This window comes from Mastacembelus armatus, chromosome 4 (assembly GCF_900324485.2).
Source record: "Mastacembelus armatus chromosome 4, fMasArm1.2, whole genome shotgun sequence".
Classification (NCBI taxonomy): domain Eukaryota; kingdom Metazoa; phylum Chordata; class Actinopteri; order Synbranchiformes; family Mastacembelidae; genus Mastacembelus; species Mastacembelus armatus.
In genome coordinates, this window is record NC_046636.1 from 4,493,182 (window position 1) to 4,515,534 (window position 22,353).

At 39.6% G+C, this 22,353-nt stretch overlaps 1 protein-coding gene across 1 annotated transcript in view; it reads right to left on the bottom strand.

Annotated features, from left to right (window-relative positions):
• Positions 1 to 44: 44 nt before the first annotated feature.
• Positions 45 to 22,353, bottom strand: part of LOC113139979 (contactin-associated protein-like 4) — a 74,770-nt gene continuing 52,461 nt past the window's right edge. Inside the window, exons 16-25 of the mRNA XM_026323652.1 lie at positions 21,600 to 21,727; positions 20,483 to 20,653; positions 16,947 to 17,165; positions 11,942 to 12,181; positions 8,576 to 8,800; positions 6,885 to 7,018; positions 5,943 to 6,030; positions 2,240 to 2,455; positions 1,710 to 1,781; positions 45 to 633 (exon numbers count right to left, since the gene is read on the bottom strand). Of these exons, the coding sequence (XP_026179437.1) occupies positions 437 to 633; positions 1,710 to 1,781; positions 2,240 to 2,455; positions 5,943 to 6,030; positions 6,885 to 7,018; positions 8,576 to 8,800; positions 11,942 to 12,181; positions 16,947 to 17,165; positions 20,483 to 20,653; positions 21,600 to 21,727 (1,690 nt within the window). The 3' untranslated portion in view covers positions 45 to 436. The remainder of the gene's footprint in view (positions 634 to 1,709; positions 1,782 to 2,239; positions 2,456 to 5,942; positions 6,031 to 6,884; positions 7,019 to 8,575; positions 8,801 to 11,941; positions 12,182 to 16,946; positions 17,166 to 20,482; positions 20,654 to 21,599; positions 21,728 to 22,353) is intronic.

Here is a 22,353-nt window from a genome sequence, read left to right on the forward strand (position 1 = left end):
GCTGATCTCTCTAACATGCATGGCCCCTCACTGCTGCTGCTGCTGCTGCTGCAGCTGGAGTGGCATGCACCCAGCTATTGCCAGCTTTAAACAGTGAATACCAGTGTTGCCAGGCGGTCACAATCGCAACTGCTGCCTCTTTGAAAACACCTTAAAGCACACAAATCAACATTTACTGTACATTCTTTAATATTTACATCCTCAAAAGAAAAGCAGCAGCAACGTTTATAATGGGACACATTTGTCAAGTTTTAGCAAAGAGTACAATATTTACAAAAAGAAGGACATAAATAAAATCAGGAATTGTTCAGTTTCTCCACATCTTCTTTGTGCACTGGGACCAGTGGCTGAGGGGCTATATGCCTTGTAAAGCACTGAGCACATTTTAAGTCATCCCACTGTGTCCTGTCAGGTCAGTGAGAGGTCAGGACTCCTGCTAAATGAAATACTCCTTCTGGTTTTCATTGGGAGCGCTCTGACAATCTGCCTCACTGCTGAAGGGAAACTCAGGGCCATCTTCAGGTTGTGCTGCTTTGACTTCCTGGTTTTGATATGTCCCTTTCCTGCTGCAGATGTATCTGGCCATTATTGCCAGTGCACATACAATGACAAAGATCACCACAGCGATCACCCCTTAAAAAGACAGAGCATATCCATGAACATAAAAAACCAGTTAGTGTTCACTTTTTGCAGTGACCTAATTTCTTCAGAAATAGTTTCTTTTGGAAAAGCTGCTTAGATTCTTGCCAAGAATTACTACTAATATTGATACTATTCTCATGTCTTGTGGTAAAGACGACCTCTAGTAGCACTGTGCAGCAGCAGTTGATGTTTATTTGAAAACGAGAACAAGCTATTCTTGTAAAAAATGAAAATAAAATGAAATAAAATAACATCATACTCCCCAGACAAGTGTGACGTTTAGCTACATTTCTGCAATGTGTTTTGAGACAGGGGTTTTTCAGCTCAGACTGTGTGTAATTAAGTATTCTATAATTGTTGTCCTTTTATTCTGCAAACTGGATATTTTGAAAAATGTCATTTATATGTAAAAGCCAACATCTGAAGATTAAATCAGACTATTTCTATTCTGTTTTTCGTGTTAATTAATGCACCCAGTAGCATTGTCTGAACAGCGCTGATAACTGAATGTTGTTGTGGCACAATATGGGTTTTGTCACTTTTAACCCTGCTGACATTTTCATCTAAATATAAAATAGAACACCACAAAAGTGTCAAAAGATAACATAAAATAACTGATACACAACCTCCTCTTATCAGTTCCATTCCTTTAAAAAGGATTGTGCAGATTGTTAATTTGTAACAAAGAGCATCAGGGATTTTTGCAAAGTTGTGTTTTGGCTGTAAACAAACTCAGCTGTTAAAGTAGTTTCAAATGGAAAGAGAACTTTAAAGTGTATATCAGCTTAAATGCATATGACACTAATTCTCACTGCTGCTTTTTTTTCCCTTAAGCTTCCAAGATCAAAACTTGCCTTTCTTCCAAAATAATAATAATAAAAAAAAGAACAACTAAATTTTATTCTTCCAATCTAATCTCCTTTGGTTATTCCTTGTCAAATGCTAAAATATTTGTATATGTAATGTTTAACTGCATCTTTGCCAATATGACATTTTAGGGCTATTGTTATTGTATATTATTACACATTTCTGTGAATTGTTATTCCTGCTAAGATGGATTGCATTACCTCCAATCAGAGCAGAGTCGCTCCTGACAGCATTGACTAAAGGTTGACCTGGATCCACTGAACCAGGTTCATCTGTAGAGACAAAAAGAAAAAAAAATGAAGGAACAAAAAGTTGAAAAGGAGTCCAGAAGCCAAAGGATCAACAGAAATACAAATAAAGATGCAGAAGAGAAAGTAGAGAGAAAAAGTAGGAATTTTAAAATCGAAGATGTGGACAGATGAGAAAAGGGAGAGTCAGTGTGAGAACCATTAGTCAGAGCAGACAGGGCTTGTTGAAAGCCTCAGCACTGCCTCAAAGGACTTGAGTAGTTTAACTGATCTCGTCTGTCGTAGGACTATCATTCTGTCTGTTTACCCAAGAGGATGGTTAATGAACCCATTAAAACACATTAATAAACAGCCCTAGGATTAATATTAAAGCCATATCCAATAGATTCCCACACTGGGAGAAGGGTGGGGTGGCTAACCAATGATACATACATATACAAATATAATTGATGACATTTAAGGGCTGAGTCTGCTCCTTGTACCTGATAAAGAGTGTGTGGTTTCTGCTGCATATGGATTGGCTGGAGCAGAGGAACCACAGCTCGACTGGACCAGTGGGCCAGTGACAATAACGGCGCTGTCAGGGTGAAGCAGAGCAGCTTTCAGAGGACTGATGGCATTAAAGCGAACAGCTGACAGACAGCCAGTGAAGCCCAGAGAGGCCAACCCGTCCAGCTCTGCATCCAGCTCATCAGACTCTGGACACACAGGGAAAAACACAGAGACACTGGTTGAACAGAAAGATTTGCCAACGCCATCTAACGTTTCACCTGTAATAAATATTACATTTAACTTGATGAAACCACTAGTGAATTTAAAATCTCCACTAAAACCTAAACTATGAAAGTGAAACAAATTCTATACAGTAAAAACTACTTTTCCATTCTTAGAGTCAAACCTTATTGTAGTGTTAGGAGAATGGCTATGCAGTCATTACAATCAAAATGATTTATTCCCTTTGGAGAAAGACATAACCAAACACATTTCATGGTAATATGCCATTTATGATTATTATATTTCTTGTATACAACTGTAGGTTTAATGTTGCTTGATGAAGAGATCCAAGGAGGTCAACCAAGACAGCAGGATAGCTACAGTGCCATTAAAGAAACTGGGCCATTATTTTTCAAAACACCTAATACAAAGAGCAGAAAACTGACAGACTGCTAAAAAATTCAGTGTCACTCAAAGATTTACCTCAAAGCAGAACTAAACAGTGTACAAAAAACATAAATATAAACAAAATGAGTCTCACTTGTGTCTAACATACTCACAGTATCACTGTGACAGCAGGTGCTACATAAAATCTTCCGTAGCTATCAATGTCAGCAGGAACCACAATTATTCCTGCAGTGCAATTTGATCACACAGCATATCATTGCCATTCATTTAAGTTATTACCAGAGAGAAACAACTTTTCACAGCGTAAACAGGACACTGCAGAGTGAAGTGGCTGGAGAAGGCTGTTTATCAGCGGTATATTTCATCAGACTTTGAGTGAGTTGCACACTGAATGTAATCCTTTGAGCAATGGGAGATAAATGAGTTTGAATCATAAATTTTGCAACGCTGCATATCTATAGACTGGCCTGAAAGATGGGCCAGTCTCAATGATTGAGAATGGAGAAAAACTTAAGAATGAAACAAGTTAAGCAGTCTGGTGATGGAAAAGCATGTTTTTTTTTTTTTTTAAACTTTTTCTCTACCTATATTTCACATTTCTAATTAATGAGCTATTTTTAAGAATAGAGTATGAATGTGTGTATATTTAACGAGTCGTATTAAGAGACGTTAGAGTTAAAGTTTTAGTTTGTTAAAAATATCAATATCAAAGTGAAGAAATATTCTTACAAATAAAAGCCATAGATTCAAAAGTTTTAGCACCAAATTATACCAAACTAAAAGTACATGACTCATTTCAGAATAATCTCCTTTATATTAAAAGATTATTATTATTATTGATGCCAGCTGCCTTGTCCATAAAATAGGTCTACTAGAATAAACATCTTCCTTCGATCATGTGCAGGAAACATCATCTTTCTGATGAATGAATATCCAAGAATATACAATAAACAAAAGCCAAAAATCTGGAACTAAACCACTAAAATTAGGGACATGTGATGACAGAATGTGAAGATGTCTTAAAACATACAATATGTAAATAAGAACAATATGAAAAGAATATGAATTGTTCTGGTACATTTTCTATTATTATTTACAAAAACAAATTGTCAGCATTACCAGGTGCTAAAAGGACTCTGGATGTTCGGGCCGTCAAATCCAAACATTGACAGCAGTGGCCTTGTATCCATGAACTGAAGATTATTGTCCACCTCCACCAGCTGCTGCCCTTTACCTTCAATTCTCAGTATATCATTATTTCACTCTCTCTATATATCACACTCCCCTGTCTCCCATTGTGAGTATCTCAGTCTCTCCATTCTTTCCTGGCCCATTAGTTAGGCTGATGGATGACAAGACTGGCAGGGAGTGACAGTATATCAACTCTGCGTCTCTGATACTGATATGAGCGACTGGATTCTCTGGCTCAGCAGAGGGGATGCTGGGTCACATTTTAACATGGCCTGGATCACCAAAATAACAACAACAGTAATGAGCTAACAACAGCACCAGCATCATGTGATCGTTTCAGTAATACATAATCACTCTACTGTCTGTCTGTCTGTCCGTTCATCCATCCATCTATCTGTCTGTCTAGTACTGTAACACCAGATGAAAAGCAGAACAACTGTGATTGGTCCATTTTGATTGTGTGTGTGTGTTTCCTCACAGTATTGACAGTGACGACCACTTTAAGTTACAAAAAAAAAAAAAATTATATACTGAATGTGATCACTGCTGTCACACACTGAATAAAAAAATATGGAGAATGAAAATAGGCTCCTGTAAATGCAAAATGTGACTGCACTTCTATAAGTGCATGTTTTGCTCTATATCACAAAGTAAACAAACTAATCTAAAAATAGTCTCTGAGGGAAATATAATTAAAGCACTATATAGTATTGCAGATGGGATATCAAGAGGTTAGCTACAACAAGATTGCTGTAACCCTGTGTGTCAAGTAGATCCTGTTTTAGGGTCAGGGTTAATTAATTATCCAAGGTGTTGTGCTAACTCAAGTTCTGTTCCCACACATTAATTAATTATCAGCTCAAAGCTTTGAATTAAGTTCAATGAACAGTGCTCTTTTACTGTGTTCATGAACAACACTGCTGATACAATGACCCTAACCTATGTGTTTTCAGAAATGGGATTTATTTACAAATCGTTTTATAAATTTCACTTAATTTGTAATTGAGAACCTCTTTTGAAATCCAACTCAATCTCAGCTCCACCTTTATCACAGCAATTTCCTGTTTGTCACAGAGGGTGGAATCCAAAAATAAATAATAAATAAAATACAAATTCTCTGACAAAGTCCTTCCCATTTCATAGAAGCCTGGAGCAGCCAGATCATCCTGTTGAGGACAACATGAGTGATTCCAAATATTGTACAATGTCCTGTCATGCAAATAAAGGTTGAACTGTACTGTCTGTGGGTTAGTTTGATCCCACCCTCAGCAGCTGAGACTTATTGGTTGTCATGCTGAATCACAGGGTGCTGACTCCAATCTTCTAAGTAATTTGTTCCTTTCAATCTTGCCTTATTAACATACAGAGTGAAGGACCTTTTCTGAAGTTATTATCATTACAGGTGTCTGAGGCCCCACTCTGTCAGACAGACAGAAAGAATGTATTACACACATTTCAATGACAGATAAAAGTTCAACGTATACTGCATTGTTTGAACGAAAACATTTGTGAAGAAACAATGTTATTTACACAGATACTGTATGTACCCATGTGGCTCGAACATGTACCTAATGCTACATAACAGCAACTTCAGTGGATGGCTGCACCTTTACTAAGGTTGTTCCCATTTTGCATCTCTACAGTAAAGTGCTCTCTTTGTGACCACCTGAATATGGATGTCAACTTGTTTTTAAAAGCACCACAGCTGTTACTCAGACTGCAGCTTTCCCTCTGGACCACCCAACATGATAAACAGAGAACAGCGTAACGCTCCAGAGCTACGTTTTTTTGCATCAGGCCAAACATAGTGGTGCTGTTATTCAAATGAGTGTGTCTAAGTGCTGGAGTCTGCACTGACAGAGCCCTACTCACCCTGTACTCTGCCCAGAATGATTGATTTGATGCTGTTGAATTCCACGTCAGATGTCAAGTTGAAGTCCTCTCTGGCATTATGGTCAATCTGAAAGATAATACACGCTATAGCTGTAATGGCTGCTGAGAAGTGAGAAATGTACATGAAATCTTGACCTCAGTTTGGCCTTCATATTTGACATATGAAGTTCAGCTGTGGAACTGAATAACTAGAAACTAAGACCTGTGAAATGCTACAGTTTTACAGCAGCCAAACAGACAAGTCAAAGTGGAGCAGTTCCTCAGGTGGTAAATGCCTCAAAGATACACAGAAAGGGTGTGATGTATTGCTTGCAAACACAGAAATTTGGGCTTTAGTGAATCATTTATCAATAAGACATCTGCTAATGTTGATCAACTTGAGACTAAAATGCAGCCACAGCAAACGGAGAAAACAAAGAGAACACACAGAAAGTAGCTCGAACATAAAAGAAGCATTTTTGAATTTCATTCTACAGGATTTCCAAAATCACCTTTGTGATCATATTGGGCAAAATATCCACCAGATCCTGTGAAGGGGACAGATCTGCTTGTTATATTATTTTGATTAATATGATGATGAAATAATAATTTGATGACTATCGATCTCTTGGCTCATTTTCATAGCATTAATTGAAATTGCTGGCAGCTGTTTCTGTATTTTGTGTTTTAATGGAGCACAGTAACAGGGTAACCTTTTACCTTGCGTTGACGTGAGTTAATTAAGGACACACCTGCGCACATTGTATTCTGTTTTATCTGAGTTTGGTATAACACATTATTCATTTGCAGCAGAAGAAGGATTATGAAATTAGTAGCAGCCAGAACTTTGAATTCATGATAAAACATTGAGCATCAGCCTCCCACAGTGTTTTCGTACAACCCTGCTTGTGGTGATGTGAGAATGATTTGATGTGTGTGTACCTGAACTGAGACGGTGTCTGCCAATCTCCTGATGCTCACTGTGTGCAGATGCCCATCAGCCAAGTTCATGACTCTGCTGACAAACACCTCCATGTCTCTGCCATTGTGCAACTTGTATCTCAGTTCCAGCTCATCTTTGCAAACACAAAACAAAAACACACAAACTTTACAATCCAAGTATGTACATGGTCAGAGAGGTCATTCAAACATGTCATATCTTAATAAAGATTATTGAGAGATTCAATTTACAATCCCCCAAAATGTATTTTCTTTCTAATAGAGCCTGAGAATCCATATAACTGAAACCTCAGATGATAATAAGTACATTTACAAGGTACAGTGGAGTAGAGCTACAATTATCCCCAACAGAAAATGTGGCAGACAGACATTGCTAAATCACTGATGTTACTGAATAAAACATGACTACAAGCATCAACAACCAGCATTTTCTATATATTTAAATGAAATAGAAATGAAATGAAATAGAGAAAATGAGAAACTTGTAATGATGCAGTTTGTTTTGAAGGTATAGGTTAAGCACAAAAATAAGGTTTAGCTCAGAATAAACCATTTCTCTCCAAAATGTCCACATTCATGGCTCAGATTTAAAGACATCAAGTATTCACTACTTCAAGGAACAGAATCTCATCAGATACCATCAAGTTACCAGCTGCCAAACTAAAAAACTACAAACAATTTCACAGATGAACAGAAATAATCTTTAAAAATCCAAACGCATAATACTTAATACCCTATCCATTATTTCACAATTACAACTCACTTTTTCCCCAGATACATGGTAATAGAAAAATTCCCTTAACATAATGGCACATCTTGATAATATAACAGTCTTGGAGAGGCCAACACGGGGTTTCAGGCTATCAGTGAGCAAGTTAGTAAAGTTTCTCTGTGCGCAGCGCCTGAAGCTTCTGTTTCTGCAGCAGCAACAGAGAGAAACATGAACAAAAATCTTTTTGGACTTTGAATGAAAACACTTTATGGGATTTAATGAGACATTTCAGCAAGAATGCAGATCCCTGATGATGACTTGATGCACTATTCAAAACCTGCTACCACTTGATTTTCTCTCTGTTATTGAAAAGTTGAACATTTCTAACATTAGAATTTATAACATTATATTCAAAAAATTCTCCTAATGGCTTAAATGATACTTGTAAATATTTTCATCCAAGGTTTAACTTTGATGTTTTTTTTTTTCATAATAGATTTTGTTCAAAATTACAAAAGAAATTTCTGATACCTGAACTAAAAATAACATGTTATTCAGTTCTGTTTACAACTTCATTGGATAATGGAAAATCTTGTTATGCTTTGCAGGAATGCTGGAATTGCTCATTGCTCGATGAAGCTATGTAGAGCTCCGCATTACAGTGAGTGATGAAAATTTGAAGGCAATAAATTATAAAAATGGAAAGAGCTGGGGAGGAAGTGAGACCACAAGTGAAAAAAGAATTATCATTTAACAGTAACTGCACCAAATGTTTTCTTGAACCTTCCTCTGTGCATAACAATTAACTTGGCTGCATGAAGAAGAGGGAAATAAAGGCTGACAGGCTGGACCCAGATGAGGGGGTAGCTGAACATAAGTAAATTCAGGTAGGGTCCAAAAAGAAAGGGGGGTTGCAAAATGGCATTTGACCAATCAAACAAAGCAAAGACATCCTTGTCACCATGTTTGTTGATGAGCAGGGCCAGATATTCCCTAAAGAAAGAGTTGACGTAGAGCAGCAGTGCAGGACTCTGGCTTGTTCTGAAGCTCAGAGAGATGTTTTCTCCTCTCAGCGTCATGTCGGAGTAGATGGAAGAAGGCCAGGCGCTGCTGTTTCTGCTCAGTTCATACGGCTCCTGGAGGATGTAGGTGATGGATGTTGTAGACTTAAAGATGGCTGAAACCTCTGAAAGGTAGACAATTATTGAGGTGTATCAGTGGTGAAGCTGAGTGATGTATAGCTCTGACTCTGATTTGGTCCCTGCTGTGTCCAAATCCCTGTCTACAACATTATCTCATTTGATTTGAGGAGTCAAATATACCACACAACATATAGCACATGAAATATTTCCTTATTTATTCTAGTAAATTTACAGCAACTGTAATAATTTTCTACTTCTTTTTAATACTGATCTAAATATTGGATGTTAAAAAGGTCAGAAGAGGAAAAAAAGCAAAGCCAGTGTCAACAAAACTCAGGAGTATAAACGTCATGTGTATCAAACTTCTATTAACTCTAAGATCCATCCATCCATCCATCTTCTACTGCTTATCCGGGGCCGGGTCGCGGGGGCAGTAGCCGAATCAGGGATACCCAGACTTCCTTCTCCCTGGACACTTCCCCCAGCTCTTCCGGGAGGACACCGAGGCGTTCCCAAGGCAGCCGGGAGACATAGTCCCTCCAGCGTGTCCTGGGTCTTCCCCGGGGCCTCCTCCCGGTGGGACATGCCCAGAACACCTCCCCAGGAGGCATCCGAAACAGATGCCTGAGCCACCTCAACTGACTCCTCTCGATGTGGAGGAGCAGCGGCTCTACTCCGAGCTCCTCCCGGGTGACCGAGCTCCTCACCCTATCTCTAAGGGAGCGCCCGGCCACCCTGCAGAGGAAGCTCATTTCAGCCGCTTGTATCCGCGATCTCGTTCTTTCGGTCATGACCCAGAGCTCATGACCATAGGTGAGAGTAGGAATGTAGATTGACCGGTAAATCGAGAGCTTCGCCTTCCGGCTCAGCTCCTTCTTCACCACAACGGACCGGTACACCAACCGCATTACTGCTGCCGATGCCCCGATCCGTCTGTCAATCTCACGTTCCGTCCTTCCTTCACTTGTGAACAAGACCCCGAGATACTTAAATTCCTCCACCTGAGGCAGGATCTCTCCCCTGGCCTGGAGATGACAAACCACCTTTTTCCGGTTGAGTACCATGGCCTCGGACTTGGAGGTGCTGATTCTCATCCCAGCCGCTTCAAACTCGGTTGCAAACCGCCCCAGCGCACACTGGAGATCCTGGCTCGATGGAGCCAACAGGACAACATCATCTGCAAAAAGCAGAGATGAAATCCTGTGGTCCCCGAACTGGACTCCCTCCGGCCCCTGGCTGCGCCTAGAAATTCTGTCCATAAAAGTAATGAACAGAACCGGTGACAAAGGGCAGCCCTGCCGGAGTCCAACGTGTACTGGGAACAGGTCTGACTTACAACTGGCAATGCGAACCAAGCTCCTGCTCCGTTTGTACAGAGACCGGATAGCCCCCAGCAAAGGGCCCTGGACCCCATACTCCTGGAGCACCTCCCACAGGATGTCACGGGGGACCCGGTCGAATGCTTTCTCCAAGTCCACAAAACACATGTGGACTGGTTGGGCAAACTCCCATGAACCCTCGAGCACGTGCGAGAGTGTGTAGAGTTGGTCCAGTGTTCCACGCCCAGAACGGAAACCGCATTGTTCCTCCTGGATCCGAGGTTCGACCACCGGCCGGATCCTCCTCTCCAGCACCCTGGCATAGACCTTCCTCGGGAGGCTGAGGAGTGTGATCCCTCTGTAGTTGGAACACACCCTCCGGTCCCCCTTCTTAAAAAGAGGAACAACCACCCCGGTCTGCCAATCCAGGGGTACTGTCCCCGAACGCCACGCGATGTTGCACAGACGTCAAGACATTATCCATTGAAAATATTCAGATTTTTTTTTTTTTTTATAACTCTAAGATATGAAATATAAAAAATCTGAATATTTTTGTTGAATAATGTCTTCTGTTCCTTTGTGGCTTTCAGTTATTTTGACTGTAAATTAATATCTTAGAATTTAAGCTTCAGTTTAACTACAAAGTACTTGATAGTACTAATTTTGATATTATTCTGACTCTCCAACAAGCCCTCGACACACCACATGGTGGACACAGTGGCCTGGTAGGCTTGAAGAATCATTTAAGATAATCCGAATGTTTGATGTTCTGGACATAATGGGACCAATGTGATCCATTCAGAACTCAAATGTTGAGGTGAACAAGCTGTGCAGACAGTGACCCGGCAGTCAGGGTCAGTTTAATATTGTCTGACTGAAGGATCCACTTCAGAATGATGACTGTGTTTTGTAAAGCTGTATTGGGTCTGCTGTGCTGTTTTCATATAGACCATGTGGTTTTTATTCTAGTCATTTGTCTGAAGGAGTAGATAAGCCTTAACCATTGGCAATGGTGGTGAGGCACGTCAGGCCTGCAATTTGAACTTCTCTATGTGGTGTCGTAATTTATAATCCTGAATCAAAAATTCAAGATCCAACAAATAAATGGTTGGTTACCTTAGTTTACATAAGCCAAAAAAAAAAAATCATATAGGAATTGCAGAAATTAAAGAAATTGCTATACATGTCACAAAGACAGGACTTTTACATATAGTGACTGAGTGTGATATTCTTCTGTCTATGACAGCCATATCAGGCTGGAAAACAAATGCTTTAACCTGTTTAGTACTTATTGATAGATATATTTAAAAAATTTACCTCATGACAGATATCTGGAGCTGTTTTGTTTGTGCCTTGAGATGCTGTATTGTGATTTGGCACTATACAAATAAACTGAATTGAACTGAAGTTTACAGCTCATGACGCACTCTGCCTTCCTTATACATAAAACTACTTTATAATGAACTTCATAGTGAATGACCCTATCATCTCCTATGCATAAGAAAATGAAATTGTCAAGTCAATGAGCCAATTTGAAATTGTCAGAGAGATTTTCATTATCTTTAAGATGATACTGGGCCGTGCTTCTATCAGTTTTTTTATCCAGTGTATCATTTTGCCAACGAGCTATAATGGGATCGGTCTCATTGCAGGCAGACTCTGGTATTTCTGCTTAATGTTTATCTACAATTGAAGTATGTGTGTGTATGTGTGAAGTATATATATGATATAGTATGTGTTACTAGTAAGCATAGTCTTATAAATAGGATATTGGTTTGGTCAGATTCGTTGTATTGTTCAAACATGGAGCAAAGCTGTACTACTGATATGGCAGGAAGTGTCCACTGTCAATTGAAATGTCTGTACCTTTATGACAGAAGGCTCCGGTGTAGGCTGAGTGGGCACAGTCGCAGGAGAAACCATTGGACTTTTCAATGCAGTGACCCTGGTTCTGACAAAGCGAGCCGTAGCTGCTGCAGTGGCCAGGACAGCCAGACTGAACCCCAGGTGTGATCTTTGCCCTCTCCTCCAGGTCCAGAGTGACCCCATTGAGCTGTAGGGAGCGGATGCAGCCCAGAAAGCCTTTCTGTCTGGATGCTGTGCCTCCTGTCAACAAAAACAAATAGTCTACACATGACACACCACTACTCTCTTTCTCCATGTCACACTCAATATTCTCAGGTATGACATTAGCCCATACAGAGTCCCAAACTCATCCAACTGTCATACGTTCAAGAGTAAATTGTGATTGACAACCACATGCTGTCACTGCAGCACAAGAAGGCTATGTTTGCTCTGCAGGGTGCTGATCACTAACACTACAGGTTTCACTGTGCTGGCTGGTGATTGGCTAACTGTGTGACTGATGAACCATCTGGTGTCTGATATTTTTCCTCCCCACTAAAAAGCAAGAGTATGACTGAGGATGCCTCCATTCAGCTGACAATTAACATTCTAATACAGCAACCTCACCATTTTTCAGAGTATAGACTTGGCACAATTAGATTTCTCCTGGAGTTCCATGCTGGCAATGTCTTATTTTATATCCATGCATGACAGTTGTTATTGTTCAAGCAGACTGGAATTGGCAGAATATTACTCTCACGGTTTGAGTCTGGAAACGCTTCACGTATTTGGTTGGATCAGCTTTTCATATGATTAAATCATTAACCTCTGTGAGACACTGGTATTCTTATGCAGCACGAGTCATAAGATAAAACATCAAGGTGACACAGAGTGGGCAATTTAATTTAGCATTCTCTAAATGACTCAATAAGGAAAAGTTTGACTGCACTGAATGAAACACAGGCATGGCAAATTTCAATTTGATAAAGATTTAATAAATGATTGGATTTCTAGAAAATACTGGTTGTGACTGCAAAAATCAAATGCAATCAATCAAAATAAATGATCACTGACGACAGCCTACCACTGACAACCACTACAGAAAAATGAAGAAAAAATAGGTGTGTGCGGATTCTTTCCTATGGTAATAAATGAAATTGAACCAGAATAACTTTGTGTCATAAATTCACCCAAGGAAGTATTATGGCTAATTAATTTCATACTCATACCCATAAGCTAACAATGCAACCACAAGGGGGCACAATCCAGTGTCTTCATGTGCCGGCCCCAAGTCTGGGTAAATGCAGAGGGTTGTGTCAGGAAGGACATCCAATGTAACATCTAAGCCAAATCAAACATGCGAATCACAAATATGACTTCCATACCAGACATATAAGAGTGGAGGCAGGAGCACACAAGTTGATTACATCTTGTGCAGATGTTCCAACCTGAAAGAGATCAGGGACTGCAAAGCAGTGGCTGGGGAGAGTGTAGCCAGACAGCATAGGATGGTGGTGTGTATGATGACTCTGGTGGTGAGGAAGATGAAGAGGACAAGGGCAGAGCAGAGGACCAAGTGGTGGAAGTTGAAAAAGGAAGAGTGTTGTGTGGCTTTCAGGGAGGAGCTGAAACAGGCTCTGGGAGGTCAGGAGGTTCTTCCAGATGACTGGACAGCTACAGCTAAAGTGATCAGGGAGACAGGTAGGAGGGTACTTGGTGTGTCATCTGGAAAGAGGAAGGCAGATAAGGAGACTTGGTGGTGGAATGAGGAAGTTCAGGAGTGTGTTAAGAGGGAAAGGTTAGCTAAGAAGAAGTGGGACACTGAGAGGACAGAAGAGAACAGACAGGAGTACAGGGAGATGCAGCATAAAGTGAAGGTAGAGGTGGCAAAGGCCAAACAAAGGGTCTATGAGGATTTGTACAGGTTGGTGAGGCAGAGAGAGAGATGGGAAGGATGTGCAGCAGGTTAGGGTGATCAAGGACAAGGATGGAAATGTGTTGACAGGTGCCTGTGGAGGTATGGAAGTGTTTAGGAGAGGTGGCAGTAGAGTTTTGACTGGCCTACTTAACAAGATCTTGGAGAATGAGAGGATGCCTGAGGAATGGAGGAGAAGTGTACTGGTGCCCATCTTTAAGAACAAGGGAGACGTGCAGAGCTGTGGAAACTACAGAGGAATAAAGCTGATGTTCTTGTCTGGTTTAGAGACAGTGGCACTGAGACAAAGACAGGAGGCAGAGCTGGAGGTAGCAGAGCTGAAGATGTTGAGGTTCTCTCTGGGAGTGACGCAGATGGATAGGATCAGGAATGAGGACATCAGAGGGACATGAGGATAGTTGGTGTGGGTGAGGAGGATACAGAGAATAGGGTTAAATGCAGGCAGATGATTCGCTGTGGCGACCCCTGAAGGGAGCAGCCGACAGGAAAAGAAGAAGACCCATAAGCTATGGACTATGCTGTCTTATTAAGTTATACAAGGCAATTTTATAAACTACAAATGGGACACACTAGAGAGTCTGGAGTATATGAATTCTGATCATAAATTAACAATAATCTTTACAGCACCTGGTCCTTCACTTTCCAAAACAGGAGCGATGAGACACCCGAATGCATAATGCTTTGCTGTAAATCTGTTAAACAAAAGCACCCACTCCCACAGCAGTCTATTTCGTAATCCCATCACATTCCCATTCAAACATAGGAATCCCTCTGCATCAGTGGTAAACATCATCCAGGACTGTCCTTCCCATTCAAGGAAAACAACTCATGGCTACTTCATTCTACCTGTTCAGGGAGGATTATTAGCTTAACATAGCCAGTCAATCAATGCCCCCCCTCTGTCTCTGCATCTCTCTAATCACATCATTGTTTGTTGGCTGTTTTTTTTTTTCTTTTCAAAATGTGTGTTTACAAATGAATGAAAGTCCATAATATTTACAGAAGGATAAAGCCTTGTAATACAATATGAATTTTTCATCCCCTAACACACTTCAACAGATAAGCATGAGGCTAAACAAAATTCTGAAAGTCTGCAGAAGAGAGGAAGTGAAGATATGAGAGTTTACACTGATGAAGTTGAGAGGAATAAAGAGCAGCATGAATACTGAAAAAAAGTATGAAAGGCTTGAGTTCCTCAAAGTGAGTGTTTTATTACCAAATTGCTTGAATTTGTCACTGACAGTGTTCCTAAAAAGACTGGAAGTTCAAACTGTGCCTATTAACTTTGTAAACAAAAATAAAAACAAGGATGTGGCTGGTTATATTCAAAATTTTTCTTATTGCCAATAAATTTATGACAAAACAAAAAAGATTAAAAAAAAACTGGTCCCACTAACAAGCATTTATTGAAATATGGCAAAAAGGTTTTTATGCTGGCCTGAGGTGGAAGAGCTTGGGTACTGATAAAAGCAAAATGTGATTAGGTGGGCAAATGATTCATGGCGAACACGAATGTGCTTTAAAACTCACTGAAAGACAAAAAATAGCAGCAGATGAAAACAGATCTGTGTGGAGTGATGACGGTTGTAGCCTCAAGTTAAAAGGGAAATAAATGGAAATATTACATTTTCTAATTTTTTCACAGTTTGACTGGTGCCTCATATGAACAGCTGCTGCTGAATCAACTCCTTATATTTGCAGAAAAGTAGTGGGTAGGAGTTGATAATTGTTTCTGTTTTGCAAATTCTTTGACAATTTTGGTTAAAACTGCAGTTGGATTAAATAAACAGAGTCACTGTTGAACACAGAGTCTTCATGGAGCCACGTAGCAGCACTGGGCACTAGATTCCTGTATTGCCATGAAAAAGGCCACTATACTTTTTAAATTAACGAATACTACATACACTATTTTGTTGTGAATACTCTCTGAATAGCTCTCTGTGTAGCTCAAGGAACGCCTCAGCCAGCTACTGGTTGACAGAAAGGACAAGAAACTAGCTTGAGTGTCAAAAGGTAGAAGTTGGCCATGATGCTTAGTACCTGGCCACAGTGTGTCAAGGTTCCCTGTATCCCCCTTGAGGTCCCCCCTGGAGCACCAGGGGTGTGAGGTTTCAAAAAAGTAACAAAGTGGGCCATCTGTTTCAGAAATGTATTTCCCCTTTAAGGCACTGAATACCTAAACAGGTTTGAAAGTACAAAGAACTGGGTCCTGGGCTAACATGCTGTTGTTTTTGGTCTTTTCATGGGATTTATCAAGGATAAGAGAACTGCAAACAAATCACAAAATCACACACAAACACTGCATAATCCACTCTATGAGAACACCATAATACATAGTTATTTATCAAAAGGTAATTATTGTTCAATGAAAGCACTGACTCAGCATTTCTTTTTTTCTATGTGGGACCAAAGAGTCAACACAGTATTAAGAGCTCTGCTTTTTAAGCACCATGGGCCAGTTGTGATGTAAAGGCCATTGAGGTTTACTATTAGTAGACACATGCATCTGCAACAGCTGTGCATGTAGGACTTGTGTGGTGCAGCATCAAAACTTTTATCTAATACGACCTGTATGACAAAGTATACATAAACTGTAGAACCTACTGGGTGCAAGGAAAATGTTCAATTTCGGAGGATTTGCCGGTTCAGGCTGACTTGATGAGAGAAAACTGTAATCTCCTGCTGTTTTTTGAACAGGTTTGTGTGTGTGGGCGTGTGTGGGCGTGTGTGTGTGTGTGTGTGTGTGTGTGTGTGTGTGTGTGTGTGTGTGTGTGTGTGTGTGTGCGCGCGCGCGTGTGTGCGTGTGTGTGTGTGTGTGCATGTGCACTTGTGGACACATGTGCATGCTTATTTGTGTCTAGAATCTGAGATAAAGCCAGAAAAGACATGGCACCAATTATCACCTGCAATCTGTTTCTAATAAGACTAATGTCCAAACAGTATAAGTGCCAACATGCCTAATCTTAATCCTTATTACAGCCTTAATCAGTAAGTCTGACTCCTGAACTCAGTAAAAAGCCTTAAGTTTTTCTCATCTCACATTTTGAAGCCATTTAGAAATGCTGATATTTTCACACTGTTGCTTCTCACCTATGAATAACTGACTGTTGAGCTGCAGATGAATGTGTCCTTCAGCAGGAGCCTCCTGTATGGAGGCAGGGAACTCATCAATGCGAAGTGACGCCTCCTTCACGTTTCGCTCGGCTCGCACACTGTGCCATCGGTTGTCGTTCAACGGGACGCTCGTCTCCACTCGCACCTGCAGTGGGCCGTTCCCCACGTCGAAGGAGAAGATGACCTCCGAGGAGGCTGCAAAGGAAGGTGAGAAGCAGAGGACGGAGGGATATTAAGTGAGGACACACAAAAGAGGAGGCTGCAAACAGACTGTGTGCATGTGGACGGTTAGTTGACACACCAGCAGACTGAGTTTGACTTGTTCCCGCAAAATTCAGGCTGATTAACAAACTTCTGACAGTCTGAGATAATTGTGTGTGACTCACTCCAATCAGTGAGACACTGTAAATCCCTAATGTTACTTCTAAAGAACCCACTGCTCCACATTTGCAAGGAGACACATTAAACAATCCATCTTTCACTGCATATTTATATTAACATTCTTAATCCTAAAGATGTAATCTGTTTTATTTTGTTTAAAATGTATTTATGAAAACAAAATGGTCACTGAAGATAAGCAAGAAAACATGTCAGATTCAGGTCCAGCAATTCTCTCATTTTTCTGAAATTCTTAGTGGATTGAGGAACAGTGTCAGTCAGCAGGAGTAATAAAAACTGTCCTACAGTATCAGTTATTTCTACACAGTTAACTATGTAGGTGGAGTAGGAAGAAATGTTTTTCAAGAAATATCATTTTGTTTTTAGTTGTAAAAATGCAACAAACATGGATTTATTTATTTATTACAAAACAAGGGCCTTTTTTTTCAGGTCACATTTTGAACAGAAAAGTAATTTTTTTCAAGTTTGGCTCCATTAGGTCGTGTTCTTCCATGTTCGTATGTTGGCAGAAGTGTGAAGTGACATCCCCCACCTACCCATCTGTTGCCAGGACGGACCATCAGCTGATTCACAGAGCGAGGCAGGAGAGAAAGGCTGCAGCTGTTTGTTTGCGTATGTGTGTGAGAGAGTGGCAGCACCATCACACAGACATTAGACAGTTCTGTGGTGTGAGCTGTGTCCAGTTTCACATGTTGGCACACAAGCAGCTCTTACATCAGTTGCTTTTTTTTTAATCACGCCTAATGATCATTTTCACATCAAGGTTTAATTCCGCACGTTTATTGTGAATGGGAAACATTGTGTAATCTGGCTGTAATTTGTTTAAGTATCTCATCTGGATCCAGTTGAATGGTAATATATAGTATTTATTGGTTAATAAATATTTCTAGTTATGGCAATATCAGACAGCTGTTCTACCACTTTGGCCGAGACTGAAATATCTCAACAAATACTGAACAGATTGCCATGAAATGAGACATGAAATTTAATGCCCTTGGTGATGCCCTGAATTGACTGCTATGAAATATAAACATTTTATAGTATGTCCCCATCAGGATGAATTGTACTTTGATTTTTTTTTTTTTTCGAGCAGTGGTTTATGACCACATGACTGAAAAACTACTTTTCCTTCACCTTTCATTAGGAAATCGTAGCATGTCATCAGGTTAAACTGATGTTGACCATGGTACATTATTCCTGCTAAGCATGGAATAGCATGTTAAATGTTAAATGTAAATAAACACAATATCTTTGAAATCATTACGAACTTCTCTGTGTTCAAACTAGGCTGTAATCTTTTTCAAATCTTATGACATTGACCAAATGCTAAAAGATATGCTAACCTATAAAAAAGTTAAATGATTTAATTTAAATAAATTTATATTTAGATTCAACATATTTGCACCTCATTCCATTAACAGAAATCATTTGATTCCAATTATGCTCCTTCAAAAAGTATTTGCTGTTGCAGAATAATTGTCTATGAATTATAAGAATGAAATTTTCAGGAGACAGGATCAGCCTACTGTAATAGTAAAACTGTTAAAAAACATGGGAATGTATGTTTGCCATCTGACAAAGTCCTTGATGTGCTGTCCCAGTGGAACTGAAACTCCAAACCTAATCTAGGTTAGCATGTTGTAGTCATTAATCTTCACAGCATTTACGCGGCTCTGTGAGGTTAAAACCTAACCTGTAATAGAGAGAGGTGAGCAGAAGGCCACACATAATCTGCTCATACAGCTCATACATCATAACACTTCCAGCATGCCTGCACTCAACACTTAGGGATGAAGTGAGCAGAGTGGTGACGTCTGTGTGTGAACCAAATATCATCCCTCATAGATGATGCTGACTGTGGGATATGGAGCCTTTGATAGACACAGAGGCATAACTTCATTTAGAAGCTGCTCTATGGCCCAGCTCCAGTCATGTTAACAGCAATAATAATGATACACAGGGATCTCAACACCAGCTGTCATAATAACAGCAGTAGCAGTGCTGCAGTGAGATAAGTGGCACTCCCTGCTGTAACAATGCCAGGGTTTCCCCAAGGAGGAGGGGTGGCATTTGTCGTATTGTCTGAATACGTGTGAGTGAAAGAGAGAAACGAACATAACTGAGAAAGATAGAGATCAGAAAGTGATTTAGCTTCTACACATCATCTTTAGAACAGCATGGCTGTAACATTGCATCCTTGAATATTGTAGAAGGCTAGTTATATAAAACATCACCTTTTACTGTATGAACAAATTCTATAACTACTAACTAACTACTACATATTTTATAATTACTCTCCAGAACTACACAAATAGTTAAAATATTTTCTAATCTGATGCCTGGATTGGCAGGTTGATGTCATTTATCTGTGTCTTCCAAAACTAAAGATAATATACATTTCTGACCTGATGCAGCTTTGACATAACCTGGTTATTGTTAGGTTGTTTGGGAAAGCTCATGTTGGGGTTCCTACTTCAAGTTAGTGTGTGATCGTTGTCAAAGAAGATAACAAATCAGTGTTGATTGTTAAGAGGAAGAAAACAGTGCCCTTCTGTGTTAAAATCAGATGTTTGGTTGACCCTGAGACTATTTTCTCCTCAGCCTGATGGACAAAAACATTAAACACCTCCTCCAGACTCAGTGTGTGTCTGGCATGATTTTTCCTCAAAAGCATTACCCAATGAAACTGTTTTAAAATAACATCTATTTTGTCTCATTGCAAAACCATGAATACGCTAATACATTTGTTCCAAAGTTTTACCTTTGGGTTGTAAGATATCTTCTACTTCACTAAAATGTACATTCTTGGTGTTTATGTGCTGGAAACCTGTGTACGGTGCAAATTTGACCAGAATTAGCTTTTGCAGTGCCACAAAGTTATTATTTTACTTTAAGGTAAAGACAGAAAAACTATGTGTCAGATGAAACAAACAGATGAAACAAGCATCAAACTCTGCCCAGACTTATTTTCTGGGCATTGAACATGAAACATCAATGAGAAGTAACAATAAGTGAAGCCCATTGTTAAGCCAATGGACACTTTGCAGGTATTTCAAACTAGTCAAGAAAAAGTGTATAAAGTAATGAGAGAGTATTCCTACATTCTCACTTACAGCTGAGTTCAATCCGGATGAAGTCCTTGATACCCAGATTTTCCACAAAGACCCCAGAGGAGGATGTGGTTTTAAACAGGAAGGAGATGTCAGCATTCAGCTCCCCATGGAAGGTGGGGAAATGAAGGTAGGATGTCTCCTTGTCAAAAAACGCAGCGTTCCAAAAGTTCTCTGCAAGACAATACATTTCTTGTTAAAACCTGTCAAATGATTCCTGCCCTTCCTTATTCTTTGATTTTGAAATAAAGTATAATGTTTTCTTTCTTTCAGAAATTGAACATATCAGTCTGAAACAAAGCTTATTAAAAAAAAACTCATTATGGAGGCTTTATAATGAAACTCGTGCATTAAACAAATGAACCAACTGTTCAGCTAATTAGCTAAGAAGAAAGACATAACTCTATGTATGCTAGCTCATTTATGCTGATTTATTTGGCAGGGAATTATTTATTTACTTTCTTATTCATTAAACTGCAGACTACAATCAGAAGCCATTAAAACAAGGTGAAATATATTGCGGACATTAGTTTATCATATACCTTTTCATTAAAAATTGTTAGTAAAGAACATAAAGGGAGTCATATTCTAATGTAATGTTTATTAACAATCTAATATAATTGGCTGCACCATATTTATCATTTAACGACTCCTCCTTTGTTTTGAGCCTGATTTTATATTCCTCTATAAATGTCACAGAACCATCATTCATGTCTTAAACTGATGAACCATCAAATTCACAGGCATAAATGACCTAATCTGTTTTATCCCAGTGAAAATATAAAATACTGAATACACAATTTAAAAAGTGTAAATCATAAAACTCTAAACTTAATATCTTCTGGTTCCAACAATTCATGTCCATAAATCCACCAAACTTGTATATGTAAAAGTATTAGGGTTAAGCAGGATAATTAGTAGGCACCATAATTTTCCAGCAGTAAAGAAACTGTATTGTAGTGATTTTTGTGGTTCACCATACTGTATAGTTCAATAAACACTTTTCTAAATGTAATTTCATCAAAAAACATTAATCACATGCAGAGTGTGTAAGATGAAATGTGTCAATGTTAAAACCAGCTCTGTGTAGAGAAATAAACAGGGTCTTAAATAGACTTACTGTCTCCATGACAGTGTAGGGGTCCCACCCTGTAGGCGGCCTCTGACCCCGGCCGATGGATATCACCCAGGACCAGAGACCTCACTGGAAGGGTCTCCTTATGGGTGAGCAGCCCTGAGTCATTAGCCCTATGGGTTGGGGGGAGTGGTTGAAGAAGAAGGTGGAAAAAAAGGGGGTCAAGGAGAAGAGACGACAAAAGATGAAAAGAAAAAGGAGAAGGGGGAGGACAAAACAGAAAGAAGACACACAACAGAAAAGCAAGAAAGCAACAAGGGAGACAAGGACTCAAATGAGAACATTCAGAAAGGAGGTGGAAGTGAAGAAAAAGAACCAGAAGTGCAAAAACCAAAAGATGAGGGGGAGGAGAAAAAGAAAAAAAGAAAAATGAGAAAGAGAAGAAGGCAGAGGAGGAGTAATTGATTAGAAGATGAAGAAAGAAGGACAAGGGGAATAAGCCGAATAAGGATGACAAAGGCAGAGGAAGAAAAAAAGGGATGAAAAGATGAAAAAAGAGATGAGGAGGAAGAAAAGGAGAGGGAGTTACAGAGAAGTTGAAAACAAGGAAAAAATCGCTTAAAAAACAGGGAGAGAAGGAGTTGGAAAAGAAGACGAGGAGAGGGTGAAGGACGTGTTGAAGAGGACATCATCATTAGGAAACTGAATTATCATGCATAACAGAGCAGGTATAAAACCTGCTCCCACCTAAACTCCAACTGAACTGTGTTTGAAAAAGTGGGACAAACTATTGAGACTA